Source organism: Phyllostomus discolor, chromosome 8, assembly GCF_004126475.2.
Source record: "Phyllostomus discolor isolate MPI-MPIP mPhyDis1 chromosome 8, mPhyDis1.pri.v3, whole genome shotgun sequence".
In the NCBI taxonomy this organism is placed as follows: domain Eukaryota; kingdom Metazoa; phylum Chordata; class Mammalia; order Chiroptera; family Phyllostomidae; genus Phyllostomus; species Phyllostomus discolor.
Window position 1 is genome coordinate 78,404,996 of NC_040910.2, and position 24,136 is coordinate 78,429,131.

The window sequence follows — 24,136 nt, forward strand, 5'->3', positions numbered from 1 at the left end:
ATGCATTAGCTTTCAACTTAAGATAATCAGGGATGGCTTTGATGAAGTTACCTTATAGATAGATTCTTCCATTTAAATTGCTGGCAACTGTTTCCCAGATAGTTTGCATAGTGCAAATAAAGCCTAGAAAAAAACATTGTAGTTGTTAATAACCATCAGCTGGTGTATTGACACTTTTGGGTTACTTATTCTGTGTGTCAGGCATTGTGCCTAGTGCTTTATTTACATGAATTATATCTAATCATTATACTAACTCCCCAAGAGGTATTATTTGCTCCTTGTTATGGATGAGAAAACAGGTTTTAGAAAAGTTACATAACTGGTCTTCAACTATCTCTTATATTTAAACAAAATAGACTCTTACTCTCTTTTTCTAGATTATCTAGAAAAATTATGTAATATAACCAGGGAATGATGTCTGTCCCCTGATCAGGGATTTGAGTTTTATTTCCTCATTCAGTTGCCTGTTTTGTAGTAGAAGTCCCCATGGGGAACACAATGGAGAGAATGCAAGCCAAACAAGAAATAAAGGAGCCTGAAAAAGACTCCAGGGAGATAATTTACCCCTGAATAACAGGATTGAGAGGCATGAAGTGGGTGGGGTTCTAAAACAGAGTCAACTGAACAATTAACAGTCTTAACATTTCATGTACTAATTGAGATAGAGTTTCAGTTCATGTGTTTAGACCAAATTTTTAGATTTAGGGCATATTTCATAGATAAATATCTCATAGAAAACTTATGACTGCCTTTGACTAAGGCTCAGTTAAAGGCAACTGACCTGTCTGTCCCCAGGTACCAAGTAAAACCAAACAGCATAGGTCCCATAAGTGACAGTGTTTTCAGTTATATTTTAGGGAGAAGTATATAAACCAGTCTAAATTCTTAAAACAGTGAAGATTCAGTAATAACCTTAGTTCAGGCTTGGATGTTCTAAAGTAGACTGACTAGTCCTAGCTCTGTTAGCTAATTGCAGAATAAACTTTCTTTGGTGTACCACATGGAGAGAAGTGAACTGAAAGTCACAGATGTACAGACCAAAGGAGCATTTAACTAGGTGTTTCCTTCACAAGAGGATACTTACTGCAGCCTCCCACTGCTGTCAGGCAGCTGAAGTATCTGAGGTGGCTAAGCCTTCAGTGTATTTTAGGGTGTGTGGCATATGCTTTTGAAATGTGTTTCCCCGATAAAGAAAACATACATTGAATATCCTATACATTGCACTAAGCTGGCCCTTACCTTTGATTCTATGTAATAAAATGAAATTCACTGAGAATTCTCTGAATTTGACTTAATTCCCTGAGAATCTGACTTACTTTAAATAGTAGAAAATATTTTTAAGGAAAATTCTGTTTCCCTGATAGAAATGGACTGGTGTGGTTTTTCCATGTCAAATTGATAATGATATTATTTTTTAATTTACATTATATGGGGTTGACAGGGACTTATGGAACAGACATTGTTACATACTGTTGATGGGAGAATAAACTACCACAACCTTTTTCGAGAATGATTTGCCAATATGCCTTATCATTTCCTGTGCCCTTTGACCTAGTAATTCTGTTTCTAAGAATTTATCCTAAGATAATAGTCATGGGTGTGTGCAAAAAATTTTAACTATAAGAATGTCAGTGTTCCAATAATAGTGAAAAATAGAAAACAATTTAAATGTCTGAAAATAGAAATTAAATTATGATATATTCATGTTACTAAGTATATAACCATAAAAAATTATCTAGTTAAGGATATTTATTGACATGGAAAGATGTTGACGACGAAGTATAAAAAGAAAAGTATATGTTAGAATAGTGTCCAGAATATGGTCATATCTTTATTATAGATCTATGCATAGACAAAGACTGTAAAGATCTATACCAAAACCTTACCACCGGATATTTCTGGGCAGCTGGATTACATTGCCTAAAAGAATGCCTAGTTCATAGTTGGAACACAGTTAGTACTTGTTAAATGAAATGTCTTAATTAGCTATAAATTTCTGCCTTTTACCACAGGTCCCTAAATTTTCTAAAGTGAGCATGGATCACTTTTGTTATGAGAGAAAAAATAAATTAAAAAGCATTCTTAAGAAAAAGATGTAAATGGATTGGCCATAAAATTCTCTCATACTGTTCTTTTCTCTGAGGAGGGACTTTAGATCCCTGCTGTCATGTAACTAACTTTCTAGCATTTCTGTCTTTAGCTTTTCCCAAGTATATAACCAAAAGGTACTTTTCAGTTTTGTTTACTCTTCTTGGGTTCCTGAATTGAGAGTCAGAGATTTAATTAGTATAAGAATAACCAGAGCTGTTCTTAGAAGGTGGCTCAAGTGTATGAATAAATGGTTTAAAGAAACTGGGAGACTAAGACACCAAGAATTTTAAATATCATTAGAGCAGTACTTCCTGGACATTAAAGGACATGTCCTCAAGGCTTAGGGACATCTGTCTATGTGATCTTTGTGGAGCCTCCCAGAATCATAGGAAATGTATGCTGTAACATGATTCTGTGCCAAGGGAAACAAATCTTTATATAGTAAATGGTTGCGATCTGTAGCTCTTTGGTGATACAGCATAGCCACAGCGTTCTTCCTATTGTGGAGCCGTGAGTTCAATAGGTACTTGGACCTACTTTTCACTGTTGGGTTGTCAGTTCCTATTCTCCTCTACCCCCACCTGAATAATGCCTCATATCTTTCATATGTCTATTTGATTGCTTTGAATAAATAGTATACTAAAATCAGAATCAGAGAATCTTGAATTCCAGGGAGTAGATTCTCCAGAGGCCAAATTCTATAGGATTTAAAAATTGAAACAGTTTGGGGTCATGTGAATTACTGGCCTTTTGGTGCCCCATAATTCTACAGTGCTCATTTCCCTGCATATCTTTCAGGTCTGCACTACAGAGTTTACACAAGGCTTGTGAAGTGGCCAGAATGCATAACTACTACCCAGGCAGCCTGTTTCTCACCTGGGTGAGTTATTATGAGAGCCATATCAACTCAGATCAGTCATCAGTCAATGAATGGAATGCCATGCAAGATGTTCAGTCCCACCGGCCCGACTCTCCAGCTCTCTTCACTGACATGTAAGTCAGTTTGCTGAGGATCATGGAAGTCCTCTCTGTTGTGTCCTAGGATATCATAAGCAACATGTTCCTCCTTAATCTCTGCTGTTGGGGAATAGCCAGCAATATTAGTCATTGTCTATACTACACAACTCCCATATGAAGAACCCTGTTCTTTCTGTTGTCTGCAGAGGCCTTAGGAGTTTCACTCCTGGGCACAGTGCAGTCTCCGTAGATAAGAATTGCAATAGCTGAAATCTGCCTTTGCATTATCCGTGAAAGAAACATTTGGTAAGCAAATTAGTGACAAAGAGAACCTTTTAAAAAGATGTTTCTAGTCAGTTTAAAAAGAATGCCTAGGTTGTTACTCTAATTCTAAACTAATTTCTGTTCAGAATTTCTTTTAATTTTATAATTTCACCTGTCTTACTCAGCCCACCTTTACCTTGTTAAGTCTGGCTCAGTAAGATTTTATCAAATCTCCCTTGTGTGCTATGAGTTAAATAAAGGCATAAGGTGGAGCTCATATTTATTTCTTTTTTAGGTCTGTGTGTTGAAACTTATGCGACAATTTTAGAAATTTTTTCACACTTAGTTCCTGCTTTGAAAATTAATCAGGATGTTTATTTTGCTCTGAATTGATCTTTCTGCAATTCCAAGCTCTTCTGTAGCTGGGAAAAAAGAGTAGCTACTTATACTATCTGACCTTACAAATCTTCTCCTAATGTGATACCAAAGTAGTTCATGATTTTTTAAATGCTTAATTTTAAAATGCTTAAATGCTTAATTTAGACAATTAATAAGTGATTTTTGACTAGGTAAGGTGGAATTTCCAAGAATTGTATGAACAGAACAGACAATCAATGGAAGTTTTTTTGCATAGGGTATTACTGACACTAGGACCTCTTCTTCATTAGTCTTAGTCTTTTCAAGATCCCACAATAACAAAAAATGTAAGGGTTAGTTTGGCTTTCAGAGTCTTGGGAAATGTTACTGATTTCCTGCTTCACAGCTGATTGGTAGGTATCAGAGGAATGGATGTCACATCTGACTCAAAAATGGACATCCTGAACCAGACTTACATAAGAGAGAGAAAACATGTCTTATTTTTCATGATTTTATTAGAGAAAATTTGGAAATTATAGTACAAAAAAAAGAAAAGAAAATCGACCATAATTTCTCTGTATTTCTTTTTACAAAAGAAATAATGTAAAATGTAGTCCCTGGCACATGGCAGAGACTCATTAAATGTTAGTTCTTAGTATGTACACCATAATCCCAGTTTTAAGATAACTTAATAAACAAATTTTTATCTGTTCATAGGAAAAGACTTTGAGCCCTCAGTTACCGTATTGATAATGATTGTCTCTGATAAGAATTTTTAGTCTCTTTTGTTTTTATGTATTTCCCAAATTTTTCTTCAGTGAGATTGAGGGAGAAAATGTGTTTGTGTTGTAATGCTTTTTCCATTCCTATTTCCTTCCTAAGTTGACTAGAAAAACCTTAAAAAGAATGCTGAGAACACAGAGAGAATGTGTGCCAAAATGGACTTAAATGCTCTACTATGAATAAAGTTTATGTTTTAAAATCCAAGGAAGGGGAACAAGGGAACATATATGTGGTGCCTCTGGTTTATGTCTAATGCTATGCCATGCACTTCATACAGCATATCTCATTTAATCCTCAGGAGAACCTCATGAGGCAGGTGTTATTACTGTGCTTATTTTATATGAAAGGGAAGAGGCTCAGAGAAAGGGAGGAATTTGTTCAAGTTCACATCACTAGTAAGTAGTAGGACTGGGATTAAAACCTAGATGTGTCTGCTCCCAAACTACTCTGCCTCAAACAAGTGTGAAGAATTTGGATAAAGATTGCTAAACTAGGGAATCTAAACCATGCATACATGTGCTAAAATATTTTTATATCAACATTTCTCTTTAACAGAAGACTGAAGTGTATACTTTCTACCATTATCTATATCTAGGAAAAATGGTGGGGAGCATGATTAAGAATTTTAATTCTAGTCAAGACAGGGAGGCCTTGGCTGATTGACAAGGAAATGGCACAGGTATTAGCTGTATTCTGCAGAGTTCATGAGAAACTAAAAGCCAGAGTGGTAGGGAGCCCCAAGGTTGTGGGGTCAGAACACCCATCTTTGGAGATTACTGAAGCTATTTTTGCAGCCAGTGATAAGGCTGTAGGCAGCAAGGGCAGGCAGAATGCCTGAAGGCTTAGTCCATGTCCATCTCCAAATAAGGAGGTACAGAGCAGATACCTTTCTTGAGTAGGTAGGAGGGGTAAGATGAGACAGAAGTGCTCTCTGTCAGCCTCACTCAAATTCTGCAAAATATGAAATAATGCTTTTAGAGAAAAGCATCCAGTTACATTGAACCTATACCTGTCTAGTAATCGGAGAATCAGCTTCCTAGGTTGATTTCCTATTAAAGTTCCAAGGGTAATTTTATTTTTAAAAGAGTCAGAAGATAAAAGGAAGCACCATAATCCTGCAGGTAGAGTGTTAGGCTGGGCTGAGAGTTCTGGTTCTCCTGCCAGTGTGTGTGATCATTGGCATGTCATTTAACTCTTCAGCTGTTTACTCCTTTATCTGTAAAATGAGGATAACAATAATAACAATTTCACAAAGATATGGTGAGAGCTTTTGCAAAAATGAAAGCATTCTGGATAGAAGTACTCCAGGTAGTTAATCCTGAAAACCTATTTTGGAAGAGAATTTGCCTCCTTGAAAAGGGCAGAAATCATTCTTCCCTCTTTCCTATCTTCTCGAACCATAGCAATGAGTGAATAATGGATATTAAGTGGTATTTTATGCTACAGCACTGGCCTACCCAGCTCAGCAAGTGATACTCAGGGGTACTTGATGGGAAAATATGGATTATGGTCTGTCATTAAAGTATTACATTCAATATAGCCTATTTGTCTTTACTACTTCATGGATCTACATACATGAATATATTTAAGGACTTCTATACATGTACAACCTCTTCAGGTAATAATTTCTACATGTTTACATTCTCTACATCCTGAAAAGAAACTTTAAAAAGCATTGTTTTCTTTTGGACATTCCTCCAGAGTATAAATTTAAGGGTAATAGAGGCAAATCCTGCCAACTTGGAAATATAATCAAATGGCACATTCATTAACTTCAGTTAAATTCCTGCCTAAGAAAAATCACCATTTCTCTCTTCTTAGACCAACTGAACGTGAGCGAACAGAAAGACTAATTAAAACCAAATTAAGAGAGATAATGATGCAGAAGGATTTGGAGAATATCACATCCAAAGAGGTAAGAGACCTTAAGTCCTCGTTGTTTCAAGGCTAGGTAGGAATGGGATAAGGGTTGGGCTAGAAATGGTGAGTGACTGAAAGTACAGAGGGACTTTACAGAGAGTATAATATGTCATCTTTATTTCAGATTCGAACTGAGTTGGAAATGCAGATGGTGTGTAACCTGAGAGAATTCAAGGAATTTATAGACAATGAAATGATAGTGATCCTTGGTCAGATGGACAGCCCTACACAGATATTTGAGCACGTATTCTTGGTAAGTTTGGGGCTGCTTTGAGTGGTGTACTGAAGCTAGTCCATCCTAACTCATGGAGGGTGGGGTGTAGCTGTTAATTTTTATTATATTTAAATAAAATGTAACTTTAACTAAAAACAAAGTTAATAGATATTCAAACCTCATCAGTTTCTAATTCTTTTGCTATTTTCTATGCTCTTAAATTTGTTTATGTCTATTGTATGGTAGAAATGTTTAATGGTGAGCTTCTGCTCATCTGTTCCCAGTTTCTCATTCAGTGATATCATAAAATTGACTATGGTGGGAAAATTTACACCAAAGAAATTGGCAGATGCTACAAATCAGGTCTTTCTTCCCTTTGGGTTATTAAATATCTCATCTGTTCTTCATAATAGTCAAAGTCAAAAGTGGACCAGTCCATAATAGCTTTCTACAGTGTATCCAAATAGCACGATCCTGCAAGGGTGTCCAACCTTTTGGCATCTCTGGACCACACTGGAAGAAGAGTTGTCTTGGGCCACACATTAAATATATTTCAACTTTTCATCACAAAAATATCTCATAATGTTTTAGGTAAACTTATGATTTTGTGTTGGGCCACATTCATAGCCATCCTGGGCCACAGGTTGGTCTCCCCTGCTTAGGTCACTCTTTCAAATCTGCCAAATGTGTCTTAAGGTCTGACACATCCAAACAGAGCAAGTGGGAACAACCTACAGCTGAGAGGCTATTGGACTTTTAAGCATTTTAAACCTTGTAGCTACATTTTGAGTCCCCCAAATACTTTTGTGATTACCAAAAATTTGGCAGCTTAAAATTGTTCTTCGTGGTTCTTGAACAATCAGTAACCTGTAATTAGCCCAAGGAGACCTCTCTGACAGATGGATTAAGAAAGCTTCTAAAATCCTAAGACACATTTCTCCCAAATGTTAAAAGTTCCAGTTTTCATCTGTGCATTATAGTGGGAACAGGGTTAACAAGGACAATTAAAATTGGAGAGTGGAGGGTGGGAAGATGCCAGATCCTTGTTTTTGTTTCCATTTACCGCACACTTTGACCAAAAATGCTAACAAGGAACTAAATTTGATGGATTTGAATTTCACATCGTTTCTCTTGTGAGGACATGTGTGTACTGTGAAATGATTAGAAGCTGGGAAATAGGAGAGAAGAAGAAGAAATGCACACACAGAAACTAAACTGCGTCATCTCACCCTGAGTGTTCAAGAGTTTTATTTCACCAAGCAGTCAGACTGTGTGTCATGGAAGGTTTGTGCCCTCAATTAACTTGTGACACTCTGGAGTGTTCGTGCTTATAGAGTGACTCATAGTGGTATATAGCTGTGAAATTACTCATGAAAAATTGTGAGCCTGGAAGGGAGCTTCTTTTCCATTACTTTAACTTGACCAATGTATGTTGCCACTTCTGGATATGGATAATTCTGCAAAGCTGTCATTGACCTTTCCATTTGTAAAGCACCTGGCTTTGCTGTCTTTTGTGTATACTTCCACAAGGGCTCAGGTATTCCTTGCTCTTGTGTTGTCGGAAAGAATTTTTGTGTTATCTATAGAAAACGTATGAGTCATTCATTCAAATGGACCCTGCCCCCAACTGTCTTCATGTGACATTTTTATGAAGGGCTAATACCCGTAGCCACGAATAGCTCATGCTTGTAAGTGACCAAAGCTGTAAACTTAACTTGGCCTTGAATCTTGGATTTTAAAACCTAAAAGTATATAGACGTGAATATCAAATACAGTCAGTATCTGACTGGTCACCCTGTTTAATGTCAGTCATACTTCCCTGTTTCTCTGCTACCACCCCTTAAAGAACTTTCTCCTTACCCATCTCTTCAAAGGGTATGTTTTAAGGACATGTAAATAAATTTTAATGGTACTTTAAACGGAAAGAACAATTCAGTTCTTCCCAAATTACACCTTCTAATTGACTATAAATTTCTTATTACAAAAATAATTCACGTCCACTGTAGGAAACTGAGAAAAGTTTAACAATGAATAACATTGTCACAAAGAGATGAGCTCTGTTATTTTTTATTATATAATACTGCCTTTCAGTCTTTATTAATTTTTAAAATATATATCTGTTTTTGAAAAAAGGAAAATCTTTTCTGCTTCAGTTACAACTGTGTTTTCAAGAGAATGAACATGTTCTTTGTACTGTGGATATTTTTCTTATTTGAGAGGGAAAAACTTTAAAACTAGAGAATCCTGAAATTTAACTCGCATCCAATGAAATAAGTAGATTAACAGGTTGTCTAAACATCTTATTATATTCTTTCCTTGATGGCTTCCTCCCTTTGTACCAGCATGTCCTGTGTCCAAACTTCTTTCTTCTCCAGTGAGTCTCTGCTCTGCTTGCTTTCCCAGCAATTGACACGGGAAAAGAGGTCTTATCCAAGCTGCGAATGGTGGTGTTAATTTTCTGCAAAGTCATTTCATCTTGTACGTAGCTGCCATGCCTGGAGCGCAAGTAGATTGTGTGAAGGGAGGCAGCAGGATTTCTCCCCTCCCCGTGGAAGAATGCTCAGCTCTGTGATGCACTGCACAGAGATGTTTATTTGGCAAAGTATCCAGCTGGTATGGAGAATAAAAGTGTAGAGCATAGTTTAAAGAAAATCTGAAGAGAGGATTCATTGGTTGGAAGCCAGGGTATTTCCAGAAAAAGCTTTTCCACGCCCTTAAGAGTGTACTGTTTCTCTGAGTTGGAAGCCTTTGACCAACCAAATCTCAATATCAACAGCTCTCCTGGAGGCTGTCCGATTTGGCTGAGAAAAAGCTACATGTGAACGGAGACCCTTTGCAGAAAGGCAGGCAACTTTCTTAGGTAAACAAGGGAAACACAGGAGTATTGGACACACAACCAATAATTTTGTTTGTGGTACTTGCTTCAGCAGCACATACAATAATTTTACTCATGAAAAAAGGTAGTCAGAATTTTTACTGCTGATATCTTTTTTAAGATTTAACATTACACATCCTTTTAGAATAGTGTTTATTTTTAAAAGACAATTAAGCCTCAAATTTGTGGTTACTTTTTACAGTAGGTGCAGAGAAATGGAGGATATGTGAATAAGTGAGACAGTAATCAAATAGACACTTTTCATTATAGTCATGATTTTTGTCCTTCTGCTAGATGTATAAGATACAATTAAAAGAAATCTTGTGCCTGGTTGCCATGGTAATGTGGCTTACAGTGTTGAGGCTGTTAGACATGATGAAGAAGATATGGACAGGGATAGCAATTCTTGGAGATTATGTCAAGTCGTACTGATTTAAGCAGAACCCCAATACACTTCTTATCTGTCATAAATGTGCTCTCCTCTTTTGTTTTGCTGGGAACATTTGGGCCTCAACAGGGCTATTTCCTGAGGAAAATAAATCAGGAAATAAATCAGTCACTTGGGTCTTTGGGCCAGGGTACAGTGTAGGGGAACCACAGTGAAAAGATGGAGATGAATTTATTTAAAAGTATATTGTAGTCCCAAGATTTCATTTTACATTTCAGGAAGATTAGAAAATTATTTGCATAATTACATAGAACATAGTAAAGACCCCCATGGAATTAAGTCATTATAAGCCTGAGAAGCAGAGAGAAAAAGACTGAGTCTGTGGAAGACCCTAGGGGGCTAATGTGAATGGCATTTATATTGAGGGCAGAAAAGTAATTATACCACAGTGACTCCAGTTCTTTCAGGTTGAACTCCAAGCAGCCCTAACCACAGCCCAAGTCACTTTATATAGGCTTCACTGAATCAATAGCCAGGGCTTTTATTTATTTTGTTTCTCAATATATGTCATTTCTGATTATTAGATTGAATTTTCTCTAGACAAGTAGATAAAGCCATGGACTCTCCCCATCACATCAGGGTTATTTCCATCTAACTGGACAGAGTTCCTCAGAGGATTTAAATTTCTAAATTAAGAAGTTAGGTGGTAACATTTCTCTGGCTCCAGTTTAGCCAGTCAACCCTTTATTGCTTGGCTTTTGTCTCCTTGAAGTATTCTGTAGTTCTGACCTCTTTCTTTGGTGTGGGAGCTAGTTTTCTAAGGTTGAGCGTAATACCTTCAGAACCATCCATATTTTTTAAAGCAAGTCAGCTGAGCCCTAGTCTGCAGAAAAGATGAGTTGCCAATCACTTACTGGAACTTCAGTGTAGTATTCTTCAGACTTTACAGTTAAATGGCTAAAATACATTCCACTTGTAATATTGTGACAGTGTTTGTATACAACTGACAGTTTTCAGAGTCCTTTATTTACTTATTTCATTTAATCATTCAACAAACATTTGTTGATCCTTTTTATTGTGCCAGGCATGAAGCTAGATATTTGTGGAGTGTGATCTATTTCCATAAGGAGGGACTAATGAACCATATCAAATAGATACTCACAGAAAGAAGACCAATGGAATAAGGATACAAATGTGACCCTTGAATTAGACGATTAAAAGAGGTCATTAGGAGCATTAACAAGAGTGATGAAGGAAGGCATAAGCCACAGTGCTGTGGGTTGAAACACATAGGAAATGAAGAATTGGAGAAAGTATTAGATTATGTTTCTGTGAGTCTTAGATATGGGGGGAAGGGAAAAAGGACAGTGTGTAGAGCAGGATTCAGAATGAAGAGAGGGTTTTTCCACTTTAATATGAGAGAAACTGGGTTCTTTGTTTGTTCATTGACTTATAAATAGCAGAAATTTATTCTCACAGTTCTAGAGGCTGAAAGTCTGACATCGGGGTGCCTGCATGTTCAAGTGAGGGCCCAGGTTACAGAGTTCTCTTTGTATTCTCACATAGCAGAAGGAATTGGGAGAAACTGTACTTGCAATTTGAGAGGCAGGTACCCATTTGATATGTAGGAGTAGGGTGGGAGAAGTGTTCCATTTTATAGATAAGGAAAGTGAACACAGGTTAAGTAGTTTGTCCAACTCCCCACAATAGGAAAGGGAGTTGGGACTTGAACCAAGTCTTCTAATGCTAAATTCTATTGAATGCATAGTTCTGAAATAGGTAAATTCTCATTTTTAAATGTTTGTCTTTTCAAATGACATGAACAAATAGCTTAAAGATAGAAATGGACCTGAAATATTGAAAATTTGCTCACTTTTACTCTTAAAAGAAATGCAAATTGAAATTACACTGAGATAACATTTCACACCTACAAGATTTGCAAAAATTCAAAAGCTTTAAACACATTTTTGTTGGCGAGGCTCTAGAAGAACTGGCACTCATACATTGCTAGTGGGAATGCAGAATTGTTCTAAACTCTGTGGAGGGGAATTTAGCAATGTCTCTAAAAAAACTATAACAATTGCCCTTGACCCAGAAATCTTGCTTCCACAAATATGAAACATCATTCCCAGGAGAGTGGTATAATAAACTATTATATCACTACCCAATGAAGTACTATGCAGATGTAAGAAAGAATAAGGAAGATCTCTATGAACTATGATATGGAGGGGTTTACCATATATCATACATTTGAAAATGAAGAGTAAAAAATGTATATGTAGTATACTATTTTTGTATAAGATGTAGTATAGGTGTATATTTGCTTATATATTTTCTTCAAAATAGAACATAGGTAGAATAAGCCAGAAACGAATGAAGATGGTTACCAATGGGGATTGAAGAGATAGAGGTAGGAGTAGGACTTCAACTTTACTTTAATTTATTTATTGTTTTTTAATCCTTACCCGAGGATATGTTTATTGCTTTTAGAGAGACAATAAGGAAGGGGAAGCGGGGGGTGGGGGGAGAAATATCGATGTGTGAGAGAAACATTGATCGGTTGCCTCTTGTACGCACTCCAACCAGGGATGGAATCCACAACCTAGGTATGTACCCTGACCTGGAATCGATCCCCACAGCCTTTTGGTGTATGGGATGATGCTCCAACCAACTGAGCCACCCAGCCAGGGCCCAAGTTTACTTTTAAATATACTTTTGGTTTCCAACTATATGAAAGTTTTGTATATTCATAAAAACTCAAATCAAAAAGAATGGAATTGAAAAATAAAAATTATTTTTTAACAAAGAGTGGAAAAATTGAATACAAACAGAAACAAATGAACCCAAATGTATATCAAATTGATAACCTCACAGAAAAAGATAGATTTAAATCATTTTAAAGCATAATACTCTGATTGTACCCCTTAGTAGGGTATAATTTAAAAAAGAGAACTGCAAAGAAAATTTGAACTTAACAGGTTTGTTGGTTGTGGTGTTGGCATAATAATATTTGAAACTATTTTGTAAGTAAAGCAAATGAGTTGTTGGGAACCAAGGTTCTCACCGTGGGGTAGGATGATAAAATGATCGGGGGAGGGGCAAGAAAGAAAGCACCTTGCAGTGTTAAATTTGAATCAGAGGTACCAGTATAAATTTATTATATATTTGGAAATATTTGCCAGATCTGTCTACTGAAAAACTTTAGAAGTAGTGATACCCACTAGTTATGAAGGCATCTAATTTTATTGCCTAGATATTGATTAGAAAGTACCATTCTTCACTAAAAGAAGCCCAGGCTTCTTGGAAACATGGTGGGCTTCACTCACAAAGTGAATCTGAAAGAATTTTTTTTGTACCAGAAAGTAAGGAATTGCTAAAGGCTAGTGGAGTCATATCAAAACAAGCCTGCTTGAAAATATTCCCACTGACCAAATTCAGGACAATTTGAGTGTCAAAGAAAAAAGTGATGATAATAGATTGTAACAGTAAATACAAAAAGAATTCAAGAGGGCATAGTAACGCTCAACTGAAGGGTAGAAACATTGATTCGATGAAGCTCTCTTTTACAGAAAAATGCCAGCTAACATGCAGAGGGAATAATAGAATTAGAAAATCGCCATTTTCTAACCTCCAATACAAAAATTGATTTGGGCAAGATTAGCAATTGATGCTAAAACCATAGTGTAAAAAATTATTGTGAAACAGAATATTCGCATGGCTTCAAAGATTACTTATATCTAAAAATGACTATTTGTAAAGAAACCTATATAGTAGAAGGACGTACCAGACACAAAGATACTATGAACAATTCAAAGTCAGCATGACAGACAGTGGGACAAACTGACACTGTGTGCCTCATGATTTGATGCAGTAGGAAGTACATAACATCAGCCTTGTAATATTCTTGCCAAGAATCCTTGACCTGAATCTAGTTATCAGGAAGCAATCAAATCCAGATTGTGAGGAGTTCTCTCAAGATTACAGACCTGTAGTCTACAAAAATGTCAATAACGCAAAAAAGACAAAGGTAAAGATGGACCGTTCTAGATTAAAGGAGATAGAGACATGCAACTAAATGCAAAGTGTGATTTATTTATTTTTAATTTATTGATTTTAGAGAAACATCAGTTTGTTGTTCCACTTACTTAGGCATTCATTGGTTCATTCTTGTATGTGCCTTGACCAGGAATTGAACCCACAACCTTGGTGTATCAAGACGATGCTCTAACCAGCTAAGCTACCCAGCCAGGGCCAAAGCATGATTCTTGATTGAATGAATATAAAGTATATTTTGAAGATAAATTTTGAAATTCAAATATGGGTGATAGGTTGTTATTATATTAATATTATCTTTCTTGGTTGTAAAAGTGGAATTATGTAGGAAAATGTTTTTGTTCTTAAACAATGTATGATCAAGTATTGAAGGGAAGTATCATGATGCTCCAATTATTTTTAAATGGTTCAGGGGAAAAAGTAGGAGATATATATTGAAAGAAAGGGAGAATAGAAAGCAAATGTGTCAAAATATTAAAAAATTGGTGTATCTTCCAGATAATCTGTAGAACCTCCTTAATTTTGCATATCATATTTCCCTCATTTTTCAGAAGCTGCTATTTCACTCTTTACACATACACACACACACACACACACACTACTCCCCCTCACTCCTTACATGCAACATAATCCAATAAAAAGAGTGAGGGCTTTAGAATGAAATCTAAGTTTAATTCATAATAATGCCACTTTGTTCATTCAACAAATGTTTATTGACTACCTGCCAGGTGTCAGGCAGTATACAGGGGTTTCCATAGAGAACGAGAGAAGCTTACATTACAGTGGAAGAGAGAGGGGTAGTAAATAAGCCCGTGAATAAATACACAAATAAAAATTGTGATACATGCTTTTGAAAAAAACTCTAATAAACGAGAATAACAGACATTTAACGTAGATTGAAAGATGGTCAAAGGCACATTTCCAACAATATGATCTTGAACAGAAATTATTTTAATTTTACGAAGGTTGGTTTTCTTATCAGTAAAAATGAAGATACCTTTCTTACTCTTTTGTTTGTGAATACTAAACATGGTAACATACATATAAAGTACCTGGCACATAGAGTGGAAATTCAGTGATGATATCAGCGTTCTCTTTAGAAACTGCTTCTTCCCTCACAAGCTTCCTGTTCAAGTATTGTATTTGGTTCATTAGCTAATACTCCCTAACCTTGTCTTTTTGGTTCCACAGGGCTCCGAATGGAATGCCTCCAACTTAGAAGATTTACAGAACCGAGGGTAAGCATCACTGTTTTACCTCTACCAGTTTCCAGTCAAAGAAGTGTCAGTGAGTTACTTTAAGCTTAAGAGTTGTTTCCTGTTGGTTGAACTAAAACTGCTGTTTTCCCACTGTTTCATCCCCCCACCTTCCCAGAAAGATCAACTGTTTCAGTGTCAAGGCTTTCCGAAACAAATGTGTAAGCCTTTCATGCTGTACAAAACCAAATGTACTTATCGGTTCCTTTTTAAAAAACAACATTTTTTTAGAGCAAGTGTTCACAGCAAAATTGAAGGGAAAGTAGAGATTTGCCGTATACCCCTGCCCCAGCACATGCATAGCCTCCCCTCCCACCCCATTATCAATATCCCCCACGAGAGTGGTGCATTTAATGTAATCAGTGGTCCTACATTGACGCATCATAATCATCCAAAGTCCATAGCTTACGGTTTATTCTCGGTGTTGTGCATTCTGTGGCTTTGGCCAAGTGTACAATGTATCCATCATTATGGCATCATAGAGTATTTTCACTGCCCTAAAAACCTCTATGCTCCATCCATTTATCCCCCCACTTCCAACCCCAGCAACCAGGAATCTTTTTACTGTCCCTATAGTTTTTGCCTTTGGCTCCTGTTTTTATGTTAGAGTATGCAAAACTGCATATGTAGGTTTCACAGCTGTTCATTCAATTGAGGATCTTCTGTGGCCAAGCACAATGCTAGGTGCTAGGGATCTAAAAATATATGAGACTCAGTAAGGTTCTTGCCAACTAAGTTATAAATGTAAAATGGACAAGCTTCTGAAATTGAACAAGGAGACCTACCTTGTGTTAAGAAATGTGCTCCTCAACAGCCTGGTTATTGAGTTTTATTGTAGCAATTGAGACCATAGTGAACATTTTGTTTCAGCAAACAAAAATCTGCCATTCTTTTCCTTTTAACTTCCTAGCTAGTGCCTAAATTCTTTTATTGTACTTGGCCTTGGGAGGTCAGATCATCCCAACAAGAGAAGAGAAAATCATGTCTGGAAATTGGCCGTGCTAACTCTTCATTGTAGACAGAGATAAGACTTACTAAGACTCAGATAGTGATGGCAGCCTGGCTGGTTGTGGGCTGCCAGTTTTCTCAGCTACAAGTCAGCCTTCTGGTTATCTTTAACCTGATTAGATGCATACTCCTTACTTTTCCCCCAGAAGAAAGGCATGTCATAATTGCTAAAGTGAACTTGAAGCAGGACTCAAGCCAAATAATTATAAAAAGAGTTCCAGGGGAGGAAATCTGGTTACTTAATTTATCAAAACAAATAGAACTTGGAAAGTTTAAATTGATAAGGATTAAGCCTATACTTCTTGAAAGCAGAGACTATTTTAGTTTTGTGTAAAACATACGTCTACCTAGCTCAGAGCTTAATAGGGTACTCAATAAATGTGAAAGAATGATAGAAAAATTGACAGTCTGTGATTTGTGGGAAAGTAGCACCTAGGTACAGCATTTAATGTGAAATCTGAGATTTGATCTAGCAGTGCTGACCAAATGCATTGAATTACATCATGCATACATACACTTTGACTTCAAAATACGCTTTGACTTGTGATTTACAATCCCAGCTGGAAATGAAACCTATTCATCTCATTTACTACTTATAAGGCTAAATTATAAAATGCAGATATATGTATGTGTATATATATATATATATATATATTTGTTTTAAAAGACAGTATAGTTGGATAGTCAGATATCAACTTAGATCTTGTTTCTTAAATGTACTAGTTCTTAAACTTTCATGGGTGAAGAATTACAGTTCAGGGACCTATACACCAAAACATTTAAGGGATTGAGTATAATTTTGACAAAAAGGCTATTTTCACCAGTCTACTGACTTTAGAACCCTAAGTGAAGTGCTCGTCTATATGGAGATGACAAAGAAATTTCAAAGAGTGCCAATTCCAATTGGAAGCGGCTGCCTAGAGTTCTGTAATAAAAAGGATTGGGAGGTTCTGTTCTGCTATAATCCATTACTGAAGTATGGAATTGGAGGTGAGAGGTTGTTCATTTTTATTTTAAATAAAATAAGAGAAGTGTGCTTGCCTTTTTTTCCCTGGGTTTTATTGAGATGTACTATATATACTATACAGTTCACCCATTTAAAATGTATACTTCAGCCCTGACCAGTGTGACTCAGTTGGCTGGGCATCATCCCACAAAGTGAAAGGTCGCAGGTTCGAATCCCAGTTAGGGCATATTCCTGGGTTGCAGGTTTGGTCTCTGGTTGGGACGCATACAAGAGGCAACCAATCATTGTTTCTGTCTCCTCTTTCTTTCTCCCTTCCCCTCCCTCTAAAAATAAATAAATAAAATCTTTTTAAAAATGAAGTGTATACTTTAGTTGTTTTCAGTACATTCACAGTTGTGCAACAAGCAGTTTAAAACATTTTTCAACCCGAGCCCTGGCTGTCATAACTCAGTGGATTGAGCGCGGGCTGGGAACCAAAGTGTCCCAGGTTCGATTCCCAGCCAGGGTACATTCCTGGGTTGCAGGCCATAACCCCCAGCAACCACACATTGATGTTTCTCTCTCTCTCTCTCTCTGTCTCTCTCTCTCTATCTCCATCCCTTCCCTCTCTAAAAGTAAATAAATAAAATCTTAAAAAAAAAATTTTTTTAACCCAAAAAGAAAGCTTGTACTTTTTAGCAGTCACCCCCCATTCCCTTCTTTCCCTTAGTCCCTAGAAACTACTAATACACTTTCTGTCCCTATAGATTTGCATATTCTGGACATTTCATATACTATAAATGGAATTGTCCAATATGTGATCTTTTAAGAATGATTTTTTTAACATAACATTATATTTCAAAATTTACTAATGTTGTAGTACTTAATTTCTTTTTTATTGCAGAGTAATATTCTATAATATACAACATTTTGCTTACCCATTCATCAGTTGATGGACGTTTAGGTTGTTTCTACTTTTGACTATTTTGAATACTGCTATGACCATTCATGTACAGATTTTTAGATGGATTTATGTTTTCATTTCTCTTGACTTTCTACCTAGGAGAGAAATTGCTGGATCATATGGTAACTATGTTTAGCCTTCAGGGGAACTGCTAGACTCTTTTCCACAGTTGCATATGCTTGCTTTTTAATTTTATTTTTAAATCCTTTCTAGTGAAGGACTTTGATGCTATGTTAAAACAGATTCAAATCAGGTCCCAGAAACAATGTTGATCTTTTCACCTTAACCACAGAATTGGTTAGCTATGGCTCTCCCTTTCTTTTTCTTTTTTCTAAGATTTTATTTATTTATTTTTAGAGAGAAGGGAAGGGAGGAAGAAAGAGAGGAGGAGAAACATCCATGTGCAAGAGAAACATGGATCAGTTGCCTCTTGTGCCCCCAACTGGGAATCTGGCCAACAACCCAGGAATGTGCCATCACCAGGAATCAAACTGGTGACCTTTTGGTTTGCAGGATGAGGCCCAACTCACTGAGCCACACCATTCAGGGAATGGTTCTCCCTTTCTGTCATCACTCCTCTGACTTGGGAGACTGGGTTTGTAGAATCCTACAGGTGGTTCTGAGAAGGAAGCAGCTTCTGCAGAGAAATGAGCCTGTGTTCTCTTGATAGAGTAGATTCCAGTGATGTCTAAGTCCACACAGCGTTGAGAAAAGATAAGCATTCAGCAAATTAAATCCAAGCCTTTATTGAGATTGTGCAGTGAGAGAGATAGCAGGAAAAAATTGATACAGGACCCCTTTTCTGCAGGCCTCTCAGTATGGGAGAGCTCTCAGACACATCTGCTGCCATAGCAGCCAGGAATGCAGCCTAGAGAGTTCAAGAGAGTTTTAAGTCCAACTTTCCTGACCCTCCCAACCCTGGCCTCATTTGCATTTCCTGTAGTTTAGAGAGAGTAGTAGAGCAAAATCTGACAATCTGGCATTTGGGAAGACAGGAAGAAATTTTCCCCTTTTCTTGAGATACTTGATTAAATACAAATGACTTCCAAAGAATAAATTATGTTGCTGGTAATTTTAGTGACTAAAGAAGAATTGTCACATCATAGAACTTAGATTGAACCTTTGGAGTAAAATAGGAGACATGTTTTCAAAAGACTATCAAAGATGAGATTGTGTAACTACATAAACTGAAAATGGAATTTAGATGCTGAGCTTGGTAGGTAACTTTTCTCCCAGTAACTCCCTGATGCCCAGGTATGCCCAGAACCCTGTTAAACAGTTTCTGTGCTAAATAAGTATAGACTCTTAGTTTCTTAGTTTCTTAGCTTTCTTCAGCATTTTGGTGCTTAATTTCAGCTTAGGGAGTAAACAAATTTTAAGTAAGAAAAACAGTGCTGGAAATTGGATTTCGCCTAAGTAATAGAGCGAATATTCTCCTTTGGTTTCCTTGCAGGGTACGGTATATTTTGAATGTCACTCGAGAGATAGATAACTTCTTCCCAGGAGTCTTTGAGTATCATAACATTCGGGTATATGATGAAGAGGCAACGGATCTCCTGGCTTACTGGAATGACACTTACAAATTCATCTCTAAAGCCAAGTGAGTAATGGGTCCTGAACACACTCTTACCCTTGTTTGTGTACCATATGTGGCTGGGGCCTGAAAGCTGTAGATAACTTACTGAGGGTACTCGGGAAAAGGGAAGTAAAGAAAAAAAGAATACTGAGATTTCTTAATCCTAGGGGAAAATGACTAGTGACTTAATACTTTTCCTTTAAGTAGATAAAGCCCCTGGAATAAGATGACCTCATGTTGGGTCTTTCCATTGAGCACAAAATAAGAGTAAATAAACTTAAGCTGCAGCAAAGGAAATAGAAGTGAGAGAAATGAGAAATTCTGAATGAAATGCTTAAATTGCCACTGGAGATATTTCAAAGTTATATAATAGAAATTATTCCAGATTGTTAGACTGCTGGGTTCTCCTCTCTGTAAACAAGGAGATGAACATAGTAGTGAGCTTTGGAAATCTTTTCTTTCTTTCTTTTTTTTTTTATGTTGTACTTTTCTGATATTCTAAATAGTGAAATTTTTCTCTGGCCTTCCTGTTGTCTTCCTTAAATTAATTGACCCTTTTTAAAATTTAATTGGTCCTTTTAGTAAAGCTATTTAATGGTATTGATGTAGTAGTGTTAGTATTAATTAGTATTAATATGTTAACACTTTTTTTTTAAGTCTCTGGGGATCTCCTTGCCTTCAATACAAGGAACCATAAAAACTCACGTTGGCCACACTCCCCCTTCAGGCAGGACCACATTCAAATCATCCCTGGCAGAAGACAAACACTTATGTTTTTGAAGTGCTTGACTAAGAATTATTCCATACTTAAGGACCTTCATGATCAGAAAATTTCTTCATTTTAGTTACCTGAATTCCCATACTCTAGCTTTGAGTTCATTCTCACAGTACCTAGCCAGCAGCTAAAAGAGCGTTTTATATTTTTGAAGAGCATTTTATATTCTTTCATTAAATTATTCCCAGTAATAATATCACTCACGGCATGCTTACTGTGTGCCAGGTGCTTCACATATATTCTTTCATGTAATATTTTTCAGAACCCAGGAGGCATATACTGACCTTCTCTACAGAGGTGGACAAACGGTAGAGATAAAGTCCAGAGAAGTTAAGTAACAAGTGGTAAAGACAGGAGTTGAACCTAAGATCATTTCACATTTCAGAGCCCATCATGTACCTAGGAATAGTCTAATCCCTTAAGGCACAGGTGGCAAACACAAGGCCCTCTGGCTGAATCTGGCCCTCCACTTTGTTTTATCTGGCGGCAGTGCCAACCTGTCATTTAACTGTTAAGAAGTAGTTACATTTAGACAGTCCTAAAATTACATTCGGCCCTTTGAAGACAACCGCAAGGCCTATGTGGCCCCTGGTGAAAATGAGTTTGACGCCCCTGCCTTAAGGAAAGGGGACTGGAAAAGACTAGGTAGGTTGTCAGGGTCATAGCTAAAGAGACTCGAATTAGGTGAGGCCCCAGTCTCAATGAAAAGAAACGCTGATTTCAGCAAGGCTGGGATTAGGGTGAGATACATGAGGTGCATTTAAGCGGGCATTCGCTCTCAGGTCCCTGCAAGTATAGGTCGGCATCTGAGAGTGAGTACCTCCCAAACAGCACACTGGGCACCTCATGTGTTTTACCCCAATCAGAGCCCTGAATTCCAGGCTCTGTATACACATGGGTGGGTTTAGGATTACTAATGTGATACCAGGCTTAATCTGGACAATCCAGCACTGGCAGAGGGTGGGGGGTGGAGGGTAGAGAAGTGGGGTTAAACCTGAAAGGTGAAATTGGATTAGGTGATACCTGCCTTCAGATCCTTCATCACATGAGGTAGAAGCCATCCATTGAAAAGCCTAGTTCAATATGAAGTGTTTTCATGGGAGTGGATGTTAAATTGTATTTTTCTTAGGATTGTCCAACTTTGAGTACCTTTCATACCTGCAGGTATAGACCTGAAATTTTATGCATTAAAGTTGTCAGAGCTTGATGGGGAAATAATTGTGGACAGGTCTGCACTTCCATCTGAGTCACTGTTCCTTGCCTCCCAACTGTAGTTTGAACTGTGGTGCCATAAACAAAACAAGCATTGTATTTTCTAGCTGTTTGGGATCATCTAAGCACACAGACACACCACACCAACCTTAGGACACCAAAATTTTGCATCTAATTGACACGGAGGAGGTTAATCTTACTTTCCTTTTCAGACTGTTTTAATTATTCCAGACTATTCCCTACATTCCTGTAGCTTATTTGGCTCACTCATTTTCACACTTAAACTCATGCCTCCGTGCAGTGGTACTTAACTCTTTCAAGTGGCTCCATCGTCAGCAGGAATATTATAAGCCTCTAGAAGGAAGCTTATCTACTATAATACAGTGAGTGAGTGAATTCCCCTTTTAGGCTGATGTGTACACTCTTTAAATTCATTGGAATAGCCACGTGGGAAGAATTTCAGCCCGTGTACACTGGTGATAAGAGCAACCATTCTTTTTTCCAGATTTAAAAATGTTGTTTCTACTTATAGCTGACAGATCTAATCAGCAGATCCATAAGTTTGTCCACACATTAGCAAATATTTGAAGGCTTTTTCTGTGCCAGGCACTGTGTTATTAGCAGAATTGGCACAATCGAGTAATGCTTATACAGGGTAATAAACTCTGGTATGTTAAGACTGAAGGGTTTTGTTTTGTTTTTGTATCACCATATGGTAAGTTCGTTTTCTTGTTCTTCCATCCCATTAAAAAAATAGTTATTCATTCATTCCACCTCCTCACTGAAAAAGCCACGTGGTGCATCTCATGGTCCCATCCAGCTCCTTGGGTCATATAGCCACACCCTAGACAGAACACAGGTCGTGGTGTTGTGAAAAGTAATATCCAGGGCTACCTCTGAGTAAAGAGGAGGATTAGTTTGGGTCTTGTTCTCCTCCAGCAACAGAACCCTTATTGGAACTTGAACTGGAAGCAATTCAGAACTTTTGGATTAGGTGAATCACTGCCACACCTGTAGTTCAGGAGTTTGCCAGCCATGAAGCCTTCCCCTAAGGCTATGAAGGGACTGGCTTCCACCCACACTCCAAGTGGGATACAGTCTCTAAATCGAAAATTCTCCCCTGATGGCTCTGTGACCAATTGTCATTGCAATTACCATTTTGAACTTTAATTGTCTGCGTCTCTCACAAAATCCTACCTTTTAGGGAGGAGCTGTTACTGATCTTTGCCTCACAATACCTTGCACATTGTCTTACTCATGGTGAATGCCTGGTAAACAGTTGTTGAATGAGTTAAAGAGGCTTGATGTAAGCATTGAATGTTCTTTGAGTACGTGAGAATTGCCTGCCCTCCTTGCACAGTTGATTATAGATATATACAAGTACACTCAGGTGGGATGGATTGCAGAGAAGAAAATGGAAGGGCAGGACAGGAAACTTGGCAACATTTAGAACCCAGCTTTTAAAGTGTACTCATTATTATGTTTTCCTCCTTACCTCAATCCCCCAAACTAGGAAACATGGATCCAAATGCCTCGTGCACTGCAAAATGGGGGTGAGTCGCTCAGCCTCCACTGTGATTGCCTATGCAATGAAGGAATATGGCTGGAATCTGGACCGAGCCTATGACTATGTGAAGGAAAGACGAACAGTGACTAAGCCCAACCCCAGCTTTATGAGACAACTGGAAGAGTACCAGGGGATCCTGTTGGCAAGGTGAGTCCTTAACTGTGACTTTTAAAGATTTTCAATCCCCTGTGCTTCCTAGGGCAAGGTGAACCATCCTGCTCTGCAGCTAGTTTTCAGCCTAACCTGGATGTGTCATACATTTTGAAAATTGAAATCTATCCAATTATTTAAAAAATAAGTGTAAGCATTTGAGCTCAGCATGGAATATTAGGCATTTAATCAAAACTAATCGTATTTTCCACCCCTTAATTTAAAGGTGGAAAATTGCCCTGGATAGTATGGCTCAGTGGATTGAGTGCCAGCCCATGAACTGAAAGGTTGCTGGTTTTGATTCCCAGTCAGTGCACATGCCTACGTTGTGGGCCAAGTCCCCAGTAGGGGGCATGCGAGAGGTAGCCACACATATATGTTTCTCTCCCTCTATTTCTCCTTCACTCCCCCTCTCTCTAAAAGTAAATAAATAAATAAAATTTTTTAAAGGTTGGAAAATACTATTCCCTTATTTGTTTTCAACTATGTGTAAATTTTAATGAACACTTCTCAACATCTTTTAATGCCAGACGCAGCCACCTTATCAAAATGGATACTGATTGCTCCCGAGGTAATTCTATGCATAGCTGAAATTCTTAGAAATTTTTTGGCCCATTTGTTTAAAAAAAAGAAAAGTACCTGCTGCTGCTTTGGACACTTTTTTTTTTTCTGTGCTTGGTTTCACTGAACCTGCTCCCAGTAATTTGGTCATGTAACAAATCAGCAGAATTAGGATATATATAACCCATCTGAGGTGTGAAGGTGCATCCCAGAAATAGT

General features: G+C 37.4%; 1 protein-coding gene across 6 annotated transcripts in view; it reads left to right on the forward strand.

Annotated features, from left to right (window-relative positions):
* The window catches only part of SSH2 (slingshot protein phosphatase 2), a 250,487-nt gene that overhangs the window by 207,489 nt on the left and 18,862 nt on the right, over nt 1–24,136 (forward strand). For 4 of the 6 annotated variants that reach the window (XM_028521743.2, XM_028521742.2, XM_036033305.1 and 1 more), the window contains 6 exons: nt 2,890–3,084; nt 6,274–6,367; nt 6,497–6,625; nt 15,094–15,140; nt 19,530–19,676; nt 23,153–23,353. In XM_028521743.2, coding sequence (XP_028377544.1) covers nt 2,890–3,084; nt 6,274–6,367; nt 6,497–6,625; nt 15,094–15,140; nt 19,530–19,676; nt 23,153–23,353 — 813 coding nt within the window. The other 2 variants (XM_028521745.2, XM_028521744.2) reach the window with 2 other exon arrangements.